The 14,348-nt window shown below is 47.7% G+C and overlaps 1 protein-coding gene across 1 annotated transcript in view; it reads left to right on the top strand.

Moving 5' to 3' along the window:
* The window catches only part of CTTNBP2NL (CTTNBP2 N-terminal like), a 46,198-nt gene that overhangs the window by 19,543 nt on the left and 12,307 nt on the right, over positions 1–14,348 (top strand). The window contains exon 3 of the mRNA XM_019514080.1: positions 7,779–7,886. Within this exon, the coding sequence (XP_019369625.1) occupies positions 7,779–7,886 (108 nt within the window). The remainder of the gene's footprint in view (positions 1–7,778; positions 7,887–14,348) is intronic.

The raw sequence follows: 14,348 nt of genomic DNA, 5'->3' as shown, positions 1-14,348 counted from the left end.
TGTAAACGCCCCTGGAGGGGGTGATCCGGAGCGCGGCGGGTCTTCACTGGGGGGAGGGCAGGCTGAGGGGGCGCCGTCTAAACCCCCGGTGGGGGCGTGATCCGGCGCTGTCCCGTGTAAACAACCCTCGGGGGAGGGGTGATCCGGAGTCGATTAGGAGCGAGGCGGGGCTTGCCTCGTTTACACGACGCCGGCGATTAAACCCGAGCCGGCACTTCACCTCCCGCCTAGTCGCGCAAGTCTCCCTCATCCCCGGCCTCAACTTGCCTCGCTGCATCCCGAGCCCATTGCATCTTCCGCCCCCTGCCCCTGCTGACACCAGCGCTGGCCCGCAGCCCCCCCCTCTGCTCGTGCCGGCCCCCTCCAGTTTCCACCCCGGCGTGTGTCCGTGCGGTACCGGGTGATGCACCGTATCGGGTTCAGGTACTAACTAACCCTGGACAGTGTGCAACCAGACGCTCCTCTGCCTTGTGGCGGGGGCCGTCGTCCTGCCGGAGGGGACGACAATCCTCGGGCGTCTGCAGAGGTGGAAGTTTTATTCATGGATGATTCACGTGCTTGTTCGACGTGAGGGCGTGTGGTTCGTAGGTGGAAGAGACCTCAACAGACGGCAGCTTAACGTGCTGCTAGGATGCTGCGTATCGGTCCCTAGTCCTCTCCCGCAGCGTGTGCTGGGTTGACATGAAGGGGCGATGAGAATACGGGGTTGGTTTTAGTCCCGTGACTCAAGGAGCGATGGAGAGTTGTGGCCCAGAGGCGCAGGGACGCTTGCACATATGGATTCAGGGTGTGGTATTCACAGACAAGGAGGGTGGGAAGGGACCGCAGGGGAGGTACCGACTCCATCATTGTAGAAGATGGGCGGTGGGAGGGCCCTCAGAAGTCCTGTCAAGCTGAAGCACGTGTGCCAGGGAGGTGTAAACTACGCGTCTCACTCACCAGTGAGTTTAAAGAATGTTTTGAGAACAATCTGGTATGGAGAATGTGTTGTTTTGTCCAGTCTTTCCCAGTTGGGGGGGACCCCAAACCTGTCCTCGTTTTCCACCGGGATTTGCTTGTGGTTTGGGAATGTCTCGTATTCATGCCAGGGCGGGCGGGAGGTTTGGCAAAGGTGCTTCCTGCACGTGCAGCAGCATGTTCCCGTCGGCGCGTCGCTTCGCTCTCAGGGCGGGCTGCTGGCGCTCCTGCGAATATTGGCCGTTTCTCGGCAATGGGACGTGAGCACGAATCTGGTCCAGAGCTAGACAGAAGCGCTGTCGAATGGCCGGCGCGTTTGTAGCATTCAAAAGGACAGGAAGTCTCTTGGTTATTGGAGAAAAATGCCCACTTCTGTTCTGTCTGCACAGAAACACACAAGCTGTTAGAGCCAAGTCCTTCGAGGGCATCTTAACCCTCTTTCATCTGACAGACCCTCCGCTACGGGTCTGTTCAGCGGATGTGCATGCAAGGTGCCCTTCTGATCAGAGCTGCTCCCGTCACGTCACACCTGTCCAAGAGCTTCACTGGGGTCCCTGGGCTGGACACCCCTGTTGTGCTGCCCACCTCAGCTGCCCGGGCTCTGACTTCTGTGCGCAGGGTGTCACGAGAGCCTTTGTCATCGTTTGTACATTGGTGGCTATTCTGAAACCCTCCTGCTATCGCTTCCGGCAGCACAGGCCTGGGGCAGTCCAAGGTCGGTCTTGGGGTCATCTCCGCGATATTTGTTTTCAAGTTAAATTCGAGGAGATGGAGTTAAAGAAAAGTATCGACCAGCTCCGAAGAAAACGTACCGACGGAAAAGTCGCTTTCCAGTAAAACGGCGTTTCTGCTGAATAAAGCTAGACACACATCCAACCTAGCACAGCTCGAAGGAAGTTTACCTTTGCACAGGCAATAAGCAGTTGTGTTTGTTTAAACCCTGAACTCTTGCTTCTTGCCCTAAAATGGTAGCGGACCTCAGACTCCAGGAAAATGTTTATTCCATCAGACTAAATACTGCGTGCTCCTCAGGTTGGCTGATTGCGCGGGGTGTGAGCTGATGAAAGGCCCGGTTGTTCCTGGAGAACTTTTGAATGATGTGAACGCTCGTCCCTGTTGAGGAATTTGAAAGTAGCAGGTCAGGCCTCCTCCATTCACACGTCAGCAAACTTGGCACAATGGGGAGGTGTGTGTAGTGCGGGCGAGAACTAAATGAGGAATGGAGTAAAGCAATTTTCCACTGAATAATAATGTGGGGGGAGGGGAGTATGCAACTTTACAACATAGATGGTGCACAGATCAGCCCAGGGTAGCGGTAGGTGGCAGAACATCACTTGTGCCATCGGCAGTGTCAGCTGGCATGGGAAGGAATCGCATTTGGATAGAGAAGGTCTGCATTGATATCATTGCCTTGTGCCGATTTTACAGATGCCTGGTGCTCTTGGGACACCGAAATGTGTCAAGCTGTTTTCCTGTTCTTTCCTATTCCCTACCAGTATCCCTAAAGCTAACGGCCCTAAAAGTAGGGGATCCTCATCTAACAGCTGCGGGTTGAATATCCTGGCATCTATCTGCCAGGTGTACTGTGAGAAGCAGCTACTAAGTGTCTGAAACCAGAGCATAACAAGCACTGCTTTTCCAAAATACTGGTTTAATTACAGCATCTATCTAAGGCAATTTGATTTAGCAATCTGGGGTGACTTCTGCCTGTAGTACAGTTAAAGCTTGCTGCTGTTAGGCTGCATAATATATTTGAGGATCCACTATCTCAAAGAAACCGAAGCCTCGTGATCTTGAAAATATAAACCCTGTAAACATGGGTACTTGGCTTACTCTTGTGCTATTGGTTTCTATAAATAATTTCACTGGAGTGCTATAAAATGACTCTAACTTCATCTCTTTTGGGCAGGGATTCATTTCTTCAACACTGTAAAAGATTGTCAGTTTATGAGGTTCTTGGGTGTGTTTCGGTCAAAGTTTATCACTTAGGATGGTAAAGGTCCACCCCCGTGCTCCAGTTTAAAACATTGCACAGCCAAATGGGGACTGTGGCTCCCTGCATGAATTCACTCTGAACTGGCTTTTCATACGGGCTAAATTCAGCTTGTGAGGAGTGATACCAAGCAGAGCTGGTAACTCTCCTGGCTTTGCAGAGAATGGGCCAATTGTGAACTAATAGGGAAGTATAGCAGTAACTTTCCATGAGTTCTTGGCAGAATCAGTGCTGGTTTTCAATTTAATCAGTGTGAAATTGTGCTGAGCTTGCTAGGGTTAATGCAGTTAGATATGGCATTTTTTGGACCATTAGAAAATGTACAGGAGGGTCTGTGAGCTTTCTTCACTAATAACCAAAATATACCTTACTTTAACAGCTTCATTCCACTAATGCATCATCGTGCTCCGAGGTGTGTTAAAACAAGTGTTGGTTTTCTCTTATCTGTACTGATTCAGTCTTAATCTTCGTAGATGTAGTCTGACCCACTGTTGAAATTAAGTCATGCACTTTCTGGGCAGACATTCAGGATGTCCAGATTGCAGATCTGTCGAGGGTAATCATACCACTCATCAATTTAAAAGTGTCTTCTCGGGCATGGTAGCTTATAAAAGCTGGAACCAAAGCCATGCCTCTCCTTTCCCGCATCCCATACAATTAATTTTGTATAGGAAGGTAAATGGATACGTGGCCGATTGGACTTGTCTTCTCCCTTTGTTTGGGAATTGCAGCACGTGTTGTGAATGATACCTTTCTTTCCACTCCACATAGCTAGCCAGCTATTTCGAGAATCAGGTACAGACGTAAGGGTAGTTGCCACTAGACATATTTCCTTTAATCAGCTGCTGACAATACAGCGCTTCCCTGAAATGCAGATCTCGCCCAGTTCGCAAAGGTCCGAGTCTCCTACATTGCAAAAGCAGCAGCAACGTCAAGTGCAGGCAGTGAGGTGAAAGTGGGCACAACCTGCTCTGTGGGTTTATAGGCAAAACCAGAGACTGGGAATGTGGATTTCTGGGTTGTCGTGCTGATTGTGTCACTCTTGGAGAGACCTTGAGTAATGTGCTTCATGCCTAAAATGAGCCAGCTGTACTTAGGAACGGTGTCACAATGCCGTCTTGAGGCTCTGTATGGAAAGGTTCCTGGGCTCCTCCTCCACGAACGTGGGAAATACCAACACAGCAACGAGTATCAAACAATTTTAAAAAAGCAGAGAAGTTCAAAGAGTAACTCCTGTGGAAGCTGACAGCATTAGCTAACCAGTGATTTTTCTCCCTTTATTTTAATTACTCAATTAAAAAAATGAGTAACAAAAACCTAAAAATGGACTTTTTCCATCAAAGGAATTTCTCTCGCTTTATTTTATTTGTAGTGGTTCGACACCATCTGTTTAAATCCAGTTGGAAGCTTCTTGGGAAGTCGTTCTTTGGTATCCAGTATCAACGCTGTGCGGGTGCACATGGTGTTGTGGGGGTGTTGCTTTTTGAGCAGACGGACATAAATTGAGCGAAGGCGAGTCTTAAGTTAAAATGCGGGGCCCTTAAAATAGTTGATTACAGCACCCTTAAGGCAGAGGAGAAGCATATTTGCATTTAAGAGCAGACCAAATCAAATTTGTAGGCAGATCCTCCGGTTGGAGAGCATTCTTGTAACACAGACGTTTTAAGCGGTTAAAACACTAGTGAAAAGCAAACATACGAGGTGGGAGCACAGCAAAAGCATGTGTGTGTGAATATTTAAGCAAATATTTATGGAAAATATTTTACAGGTCTCATAGTAACAAAGATAGAGCAGCTTCACAGTCATTGGTTGAATGAATGGGTTGGGTTTTATTTTTTTGGTGACTCAGATTTTTTTCTCCCCTTTCAAGACATTAGGCAGTAACCTGCACCTTGTCTAAAAACGCTGCAGTGTGCACACTACTTGCGTGTGATCACTGCAAATCCCTGCTGCCAAACTCACTCTGATACTTGTATCTTGAACTCTGTTAAGCCCATGTTTAAGTGCCCTCTTCTCTTGTTTTGAGAATTGCTCTTCCCCCTTTGGGGCAAGTCTCAGTTTCTATGAAGCTCTCTTCCCTTAACATGTTAGCATAGGTGACTGCGTTCCAGAAACCGTGGATATGGTGTATCTACTGCCTTGGAAAGCTTTCTTCCAAAATAATGAGCCCTTGCAGCAGAGATCAAAGTGACCAAAACCCATCTTTGCAGCTAAAACGTGTTTGAAACATGATGAATATCTGCGCCCTCAGTGCTTCAGCTCTGGAAAGGAAACCCAAAGTAGAAAGAATTTTTGTCTGTGAACAGTAGTTGGAGTGGCCTCCATGTTTTGCTTTTCAGGGGGGCATTTTCACGTGACAAAAGTTTTGCTTGAGCGTCTTGGTTTTTATGGCTGAAAGTGCAGTCTGCCCAGCACTGCAGGTGTAGTATATGGGATGTAGCCTTTTCCAGCTTTGAAAGTGCGTGCGTCGGTACACATGCTCGTGAAGAACCTGGAAGCTGATAATCCTGGGGAATTCGCCCATTCTTGTGAATGAAACAGGAGCTGGGATTCGTTTTCCAGATACTTATTTGGCAGTTTCGGGACTTTTGTAGCTGGGGTGGGTTTTATTAAAGCAACAGGTCGTGCCCCTTCCTTTTAATCTTTTGGACCTGAATTTCAGTGCGTCAGGAGCTGCATTAAGCCAGGGCTGCCGGTTGGTGCGGATTTGTTTTCCCCGGGACCGGCACTCAGCACCTGGTTGGAATTGCCCAGTATTCGCCGCTCAAGGCAGGTAGCAATGTGTCAGAACCAGTAGGAGCAAACTTAAATTTGGTGCATTTCACATGGCTTCTTGGAGCGCTGCCCATCTGCACCAGTCTACGGTTGTCTGTTCTTGTTGGAAATCCCGAAGCCAGACACTTGTGGGTTTACCAAAGTGTTTATTAAGCAGTGACGCCTTCTGCCCTCAGACAGTGAATTCATTGATTTGCTGTACTGAACACACATGCCAGCAGATGTTTCATGGCTGGTGATGCTACATTGACTTGCCCACAGTGCCATGAACTGCCATAGCTATGCTTTCATCTCAGAAGAATCCCAGGTCGTGCTGGTGGTAAGTCCGTCCAGAAAACCACAGAGGAAGCTGAGTTTCTCTCCAAAGCACTTCTGTTCAATGCTTCAGCTTCAGCTTTGGTGAAGCAGGGATCTCTCTGCATAGCCTGCCAATTGGCTCAGGGGCAAAGAGGTAAATCGTTGCACTGGCATACGGGGTCTGGGAGATGTTTAAGCATCTTGCTTTTTTGGGTGAGCAGGGCAGCTTGCTGGTCCCAGTGACAGGGCAGCTGCTTCTGGGTAAGCGGGATGGATCATGCCTTTATTTGCCTAGCCCACCAAATGGCATTGTTATGCAAATTACTTGCAAAGTAGCAGCGACTTTGAACCAGTTGGAAGTAAATAGGATTGTTTTGCCGAGGGCATTTGTTTAAACAAAGTGAATGTTAATTCTCTACTGCAGTGGTTCTCCACCTTCTTCCTCCCACGTCCCTCCTTACCTGTGCGTACGTGGTCCTGCGGCTTACCGCCTGTACCTCCCCGGCCCACCTGCTGCAGCACAGCCTCCCTCCCTGGGAGTTCACTTGCTGCCGATGCCTGGTCTGGCTTGGCCCACTGACATGGCCTTGCTGCGTCCTGTTCTGGAGGTGGTGCATAAAGTGACCCAGCTTGATGGCATCCAGTACTGCCGGAGGGTTCAGAGTATAGACCACCCCAGTCACTTGTGAAGCCCACTCCCACTAGTTGAGAACCACTCTGTTGAGCCAGCCCATCCTTTGCGAGTGTGTTGGAGCCCCTGTCGTACCCTAGAGTCTGTTTGTGCACCCTCCAGCTACAAAGCAAACATGTGGAAGCGTTACAAATAGTAGAAGGTCTGAATGAATTGGACTTAATAAATAGAAAAGTTGCATTTACCTACTGTTGGCTTGCAAGGAAGGGTTTGTAGAAGAATATGCCCCAGCCTTGGGAGTTTTCACAGCCTGTCTTTTGATGAAGCATATCTTTCATTTTGCACCACGCAGTACAGGATGTCTTGAAATTTGTGAAGGGGCTAGAATTGCTCTCAACTGAAATCCACTGTAATATATATAATAGTACCATAGTGATTGGTGGCCATGAGAGAAATGAAACTAGAGTACTGTGTGCTTGTCTTTTGTGGCATCATCCCTGTGATTGACTTAAGTCTGTGGCCTAGAAGATGACATTAGACATTGCTCGGTATGCTCAACGTAGCATTGAAATGTTAGTTATAAATGCAGTGTTTATTGTACAGTAGGTGGATGACTTGCACAGTACTGCATAGGTACTGTTCTCGAGCAGCCGTTTGAAACTTGAAGTTGTATGCCTGAATTATGGGTCCATGATTAAGTCCTCAGTGGGATGTTTGCGGCTGAAGGGTCCAGATGTGTAATCCTCAGTACTGCGGGTTTTAAAAGTCCACATTTATCCCTTCTGCTAACTTCAGCTGCTGCTTAGGGAGTACCGTGCTGCTGTGTTAGCACTTACCCAGATGGTGTGGGCAGAAAGTGTGTGTGCCCTCACGACTCCCGGGGAAAAAGTGAAAAATCAATCTTCTGTAACGGGTTATGGAGAGCATAAAGAAAATGCTTGTTGTTTTTTTTCTCTCTTTGTTTAATGCTGCAGGTCATAACGGGAAAGCTAGAAATTCTGAAGCTTCCAAGTTAAAAGCATAGTGTGCATTTCTGTGTCATAGCAAACTGCTGTTAGCTTTTATTATTTTTTCCAGAGCAGTATCTGGTATCCAGACCCTCTTGTGATTATTTCTGTTTTTCAGGTGATCAGGATGAATCTGGAAAAACTGAGCAAACCAGAACTACTAACTCTATTCAGCATCCTTGAAGGGGAACTAGAAGCAAGAGATCTTGTCATCGAAGCCTTAAAGGTATGTTGCAAGTGCTATAACAGCCCCAGCTGTACCAGTGCTTTGTCGGTTCTACCAAGAGGCTGTATCCCAATGCTGAGTTTAGCAGCAACATGATGCACTACAGTTCAGAAATGCTGACCTGATGCTAGCAGTGTTGGGCAGTGACTGCTTCTTTACTTTGCTTCTTGGAATGAATTAACAAAAGTTTGCTGAAAGAACAAGCAGTTCAGTATTTCAAGTGCAGAGAACATCACAAAAGTCAGTATGTCTGGCAGCAGAGCTTTTCTGTGGAGGGGAAAAGGGGATCTGTCAAGCTTTTTACCTGAGTGGTGTTCATTTTGTGACACGGATACAAGAAGCATGTTGGGTCCTAGAACTGAATAAGCAGGATGCTGTTGCATCGGGTTTATTTGCTTAATATGATCTTTGTCTGAATAGCAGAGATTCTCTCTTTGTTCCACCATTGCAGCTGCAGTTACCCGAGCCCCTCGGGTCCTGTTCTCCCTGCGTGGAGTGTGTGCCGACATACGGGGTTCAAAGAGCTCTTCTTGCTTCTGGAACCGATTCCTCCTTTTTTGCTAAAGAGCCAACGTGTTGTTAAGGGTGTCCTTTAAAATACATGCGTCTGCTGAGGCGTCTGTGCTGAAGAGAACAAACGGCAGAGTGGGGGTGTGGGAATAAGGGAACGGGAATGCTTGTGGGAAAAACTAGAAGATGTTTTGTGGGCGTTGACCCACTTGCAGCTTGTGTGCAGTGCCTAGAGCTCGGCACGGCTGGGATGGGCGGAGGGCGTGCTCTGGCTGCGAGGCAGGGAAGCGGGAGGGGGTAGAGAGGAATTTTACAGTTCTGGGGTGTCATCTGGGGAGTCTGTAGCTTTGTCCTTTCATGTAAGCCGCCTTGGGTAGGGCAGCATAGAGCCTAATGAATTAATGAATAGGTGAATCCTGTCCCAGGCTGGGCTAAAGTTCTCGTTACAGTTGCTTTGTGCTGTGTTATACCAGCGTTGCTGGCAGTAGATTATAACCGCATCTTGCACGTGAAGGTGGGCTGAAAAGTGATCAAACAGCAAACCCACATCACGGGGTTATTGTACAACACTTTCGTCTTTGACTGTTTGGAGCATAATGCCCATGTTGAGGGTACTTCTCTGTTTAGTGCTGGGCATGTTTAGTAGCTGTTTCATTTCTGCAGGGTGGTTTTGCATTTGATGTCGATGACTGGTTCTGTGATACGCTGTACTGGAAAATGAGAAGTGTGCCCTGTCTCTCCTCCTCTTATTCCCAGGCTGCCATTTATGCTGCTTCCCTGTCCCTCCATTAGCTTTTATTTTACCTTATGGTCTTCTGTGATATGGCCTTGCATTTTTATTGCACGCACTTCAAAGGCATTGATCACCGTTCTGTCAAGGTGCCGTAGTCAAAGGCCTGTGTATGTTTGCCTGCAAGGTGATTCTCCCGCTTTGCATATCATGTCAGGAGAGTTACAGAGGAGGGCAGTGGGAATCTAGTGGCCTAGCATGGACTCTGCTTCTTTACAGGAAAATGAAGTAGGTCGGTATATAAATGGTGTATTTAGCAACTTGAAAGAATTGCTTTCGATTCCTACTATTTGAGCCATTTTAAACAACCAAAGCCAAGAATCGGAGCCAGTAAATTGTAGCCTTGACTGCTCTTTGAAGATTACCAGTGTGCTTTAGAGAACCTATTCTTGCCATGCATTATACTGCTTTCTGGTTCTGTTGTTAGCAGATGTTTAAGTAGCTATTGCTTGTGTTTCCGTAAAAGATTACCTTTGCACGTCTGAGTTTTAGTTACTGCAAGCAGCTCTTGTCAACAGCAAAACTCCCTCCTACTGAAGTGAACACCCAGTGAAGCCCTAGCAATAATTACGAAAGCGTTGTGGTAGGAGACTACCAGGTGCTGTTGTATTTAATCTGCTTGTGTTGTGTTTAGGTAAAATTATTGTTCCAGATCTTGCCCATAATGATGAGGTGTAAGTGCCAGAGTAGTGTTCTTCTGACAGATAGACTGGATTTTGTCTCTGTTGTCTTTTCTTCCTTTGTTCCTTCCAAGTTTTGCTGGTGCAGATCTCTGGGGTAATTTTTGTGCCAGTTTTTACCTATTGCAATCTGTGTGTGAAGGAATCTCCATCTCATGCCTCCTCTCCTCAGATTTAATATTTCATAGTGATCTGCCACCTCAAGGAGTCACAGAGCATGGGAAATTTCCTTAGGCTTCCAACTTGTAAGAGCCGTAAGGCTGCAGGCATTGGAGAGGGGTGAACATGAAGGAAAGAGAGGAGAGTAATCATGCAGGGTAGCGTGCTTTGAGAAGGGGAGAGCTCAGACTCCGCTCTGCCATCTCCCAAGGAAATGCACATGGCAAGCAGTTACATGGGGTGAAAAGATAAAGTTGCCTAGTGCAGGGGGCTGGACCTGATGATCTTGTGAGGTCCCTTCCAGCCCCTGACAATCTATGAATCTATAAACACGGGTAGGATGAAATCTTATGGCTCTGGTGTCCCAAGAGCAAACGTTGGCTCTTCCCCTTCAAGGGGTGGAGGGCAAAGCCTCTGTAATTAGATGACAGCCTCAGGAACATGTACCATCCGTTCAGTCTCTCCACAAATGCAGGATTGCATTAGCCCCAGTTGCTAAACTTGAACTCTTTGCCCACGTGATTTTGGATCCATGTCTTGGGGGTGAGTCCTGTGGGGTGACAGCTGGGTACCTCCTCGGCCCCTCCTAGTGAACCAAGGGGACTGGACGAAGGAAACCCAGCTTGGGGGGATGGGGTTGAACCAGGACTGTTTCTGCAAAGTGCAGGCAGTGGTCAAATAAACCCGGTTCTTCCATTCTGAGACACCTGGGAGGAGGAGAAATTGCACCACAAGCTCAGAGGCTTTGGCCCAACAAACTAGAAGGAAAATGCCTCCAGACAAAGAACGTACACTCCTCCAGACAAAGGAGTAATTAGCAGGCCCAGCCCACAATGTTGAGATGCATGTGGCAGATTTGAGCTCATTTTCCCCACTCGGCTCCAAAAGGAGCAGAGGGCAGGAAGCCAGGTCCGGAAGGATTTAATCCCAGAGCCTGCTGTTTCACAGGACCACCCAGGGGACGCACGCTGCGCTCTGCAAGCTGGCCCTGCTCGCTCCTGGGCTGGGGGAGGCCTGCCCGCAAGAGCCGAAGCGGGGCATGCCCTATGCCAGTCTTGAGAGCAGCCCTGGGCTCACCCCACAGTAGCCCAGTAGCTTGAGTGTTCCCCTGGGATGGACGGCGGCCTGGGTTTGAGGCTCATCTGGTTTGGTCCCAAGTTATCCTGCTTCAGTCCAGCAAATTGTGGCCAAAAGGAATCTGTTATTAATGCTTAAAATACACAACCCCCGTTATTCATGACATATTTAGAGAGAGAGCTTTGTTTCTTTTCCCTTTCAAAAATCAGACTTCTCCATGCCATGGAAATGACATTTTGTTTGCTTTTATGTCATGAAAAAGGAAGCAGCTTTCTGGCCTATTGTGCTTCAAGGCTCAATCAGTTTGTGGTAGAGGAGAACCTGGCTAATTTGCACTAATGACTGGGGCCCTTTTAAGAACTCAGTCTTGCAAGTAAAAAAACGATAAAGCAAATAGTAAGTCTTAACGCCACAAGCTGGCTGTGTTGTCACTTGATTTCCCTGGCCCAGTTTGCTACTCGGTGCCAAACAATATCGATATTGTGTAGAGATGAAAGCTCAGTAATGCAGAATCTCCTCGCAGCATCTACTAAATCTTTCCCAGATGGGGCAAGACCTACACTGTTTTGTGCTCGGCTGTAGTAGGATCCTGTTGTACAGCCCGCTCTTTGAATGAGAAACGTTATAGAACTTTTTCTGTCTGGAAAAAAGCTTGCTTTCACTGAGTTTAAAAAAAAAAATTTCACTGCTCACTAATAAATCTTGAGAGAAGGTGCCCTGCAGGCCAGTAACTAGGTGAGATCTGAGCTATGAATAAGATTATAGAGCTGTTTTTCCCCTCCAGGTTGTCGTCTGAATGGTTTTTTGTGCGTGTGAAACAGAATTCAAAACTGAAGCTTTCTTCTTTGTGCCCTCAGCCAAGTCCTTTGAAGTAGGGATTGACCCAGTGCAGTTTGTAGGTTGAACCCAGCCAGCGAGGCCCCCTCATCCTCAGCGCAGGGCTAGCAGATCCAAGCCCATCGTGATGCACCTCTCGGAGGTCGGATGCTGTTCTCTGAGCCGCACCTCAGTTCAGCGCAAGGGGAGCTGCAGGCATTTTCCTCAGGGTGAGGAATTTGAGTCCCATTTCTCTTTTTGGGGTTTTTTGTTGTTCTCCCGCCCTGGCGGGGGGTCGGGCTAGAAGATCTACTAGGTCCCTTCCGACCCTTAATCTATGAATCTATGAATCTATGAAACTGGGAGCATCTGCTGCAAGTTGGCAGTGGAGCCTTATGTGGGCAGAGCTCAGACAACATTTGCTCGCTGAGTTGTGCCTTTTAATATTGGTAAGTTTGTTACGTTGGCTCAACAGAGATCTCGTCTGATGACTAGCCAACAGAACTGCAGGTAAAAGTTATGCCGTTGTGTGTGCATCATAAATGTCTCCCCTTTGGCAGTCAAAACGTGCTGCCTGTATTCCTCCTGGAGCTGCTGGGGAGCTAGCAGTACTAGCAGTAGAGCTAGTAAGGTCTTCAGCTTTTGCTATATTCCTGATTTCAAAGCAAGTCGTCTCCTCCCCCAGACCCGCAACTATGGTGACCTCATCTTCTCTTTACTTTACTTTCCATCTGTCTCTGGGGGGAAGAAGTAATAAGGAAGTTCAAGACCGAAGGGGAAACTATATACAGGATGTACTATCCTGTATAGCTAGTGGAGGAACTTCAGAGCTGATTAAACTGCTGCGGACCCAGGGGTTCAGCTAAATGCAGCTCGATTGCTTGTGGGCCTTGATATGAAACTCATTTGCTAAATATCCAAGCAGTGGTAGCACTCCCAGTTCTGTGTGCAAAAAAAAGTTTTGCTGGAAATGTTCACCGGCGTATTCCTGGAGTTGTGAGGATGGGTATGAGTCCACATGGGCATACAGTCAGATTTGAGTACAAGGAACATGTAAGAAAAAACTGAAGGGACAGTGCATGGGAAACATCCAACGCAAAGCAGCGTAGAAATCCCCAGGGAAAATAGTGGTTTTCTGTACTAGAGTGGAGCCTTCGCTTTACTTATCTCCCCATAAACATTGCTTAAGCTGTTCCAACTATTGCTTCTGCTCCGTCAGAGCTGGAATGATCCTTTTTTCGAAACCATCTAGCAGTGGAGGGTTACCCTAACAGAGATGGGACAAAGCCTGCTACCTCCTGCAGCATCCCACCTGCGTGGGCCTGGGGTCTCAGGCAGCTGGAAGTATTACTGTTATGGGGGCTGCTTGCCTGCCCCACCACTGCTTCTGTTCAGCTGAATGTTGTTTCTCATTCAGGGAATCCCTTCTTTAGACATACTCTCCTTTTCCCCCAAGAGTTGTTGAATAGCTGGCATAGACCATTAAGCTGCTGTTGGGTTTGCATGTTTAAGAACCATACAGACTTCAGAAACACTAATTGCTGTTGAAAAAGAAAGAGTAAATTGGTGGCAAGTGAATACAACATCTTCAGCTATCAGGGCTGTTCCCCTGATTGGCATGAGCCCCGAGAGAGTTTTCTGCTCCTTGCATTGCCTGATGCTCTAGGGCAGTAGTGCTCACTGTTTGGGCCTCGCAGGCAAAATGAGCGACATAGAACAAGTCTGCAGGCCGGATCGGGCCATGTGCCACCCCAGTCAGCCCCGTGTGCCCAGTTTAGCTCTGCTGTCCATCCTGTGGGGCTCTGCACAGCTCCAGAGGTTTGACAACACAGGAGTGGCAATTAGCTGCCAGCTTTCCCCAGCCACCAAACTTTCAAACCGTGGGGAGCCCCGCAGGCGGGAGGACCATTGCTTTAGGTTGTTGGATCAAAATTTCGTTTCAGTGAAAGATGGTTGGGTTTTTCAGTGCAAGACTTAGCCTGGCTGAATAGGCTCTAACTGGCCTGGGAGGTCACACATGCAGCAGCATGAACCGTTTATAATAATCTTTAATCATAAATGATAATAGCAGAAGGCTTTGCATTTCCTATCGTGCTGTGCCCAGGTGCTGAAGCAGTGGCATGTACTCTTGCAAACTCAGGTGTATTATATGAGAGTAGGTGCCCAGTAGATTTAATTACATTTGTTGCACAGTTCAGATTTATTCAATGAAAGATTTCTGCGTAGCTGACTACTAGATGAGGATTACTGGGCTTCAGAGAACTACTGAAATGGTTGTGTGTGTGTGTGTGTGTGTGTGTGTGTGTGTGTGTGATTTTTAGTTCATGAAAATAGTTAACTATTCATCAAGTAGCAAGGAAGAACTTCTTGTTCTTTCCCAGACAGGAAATAACTCCCTTCCCCTCTCTGCCCTGCTCCCCCCCCCCCCCC

This window comes from Gavialis gangeticus, unplaced genomic scaffold (genome assembly GCF_001723915.1).
Source record: "Gavialis gangeticus isolate Ggan-Ray unplaced genomic scaffold, GavGan_comp1, whole genome shotgun sequence".
Classification (NCBI taxonomy): Eukaryota; Metazoa; Chordata; order Crocodylia; family Gavialidae; genus Gavialis; species Gavialis gangeticus.
Note: the sequence above shows the minus strand (reverse complement) of the source record. Positions and strands in the feature narration are given on the sequence as shown.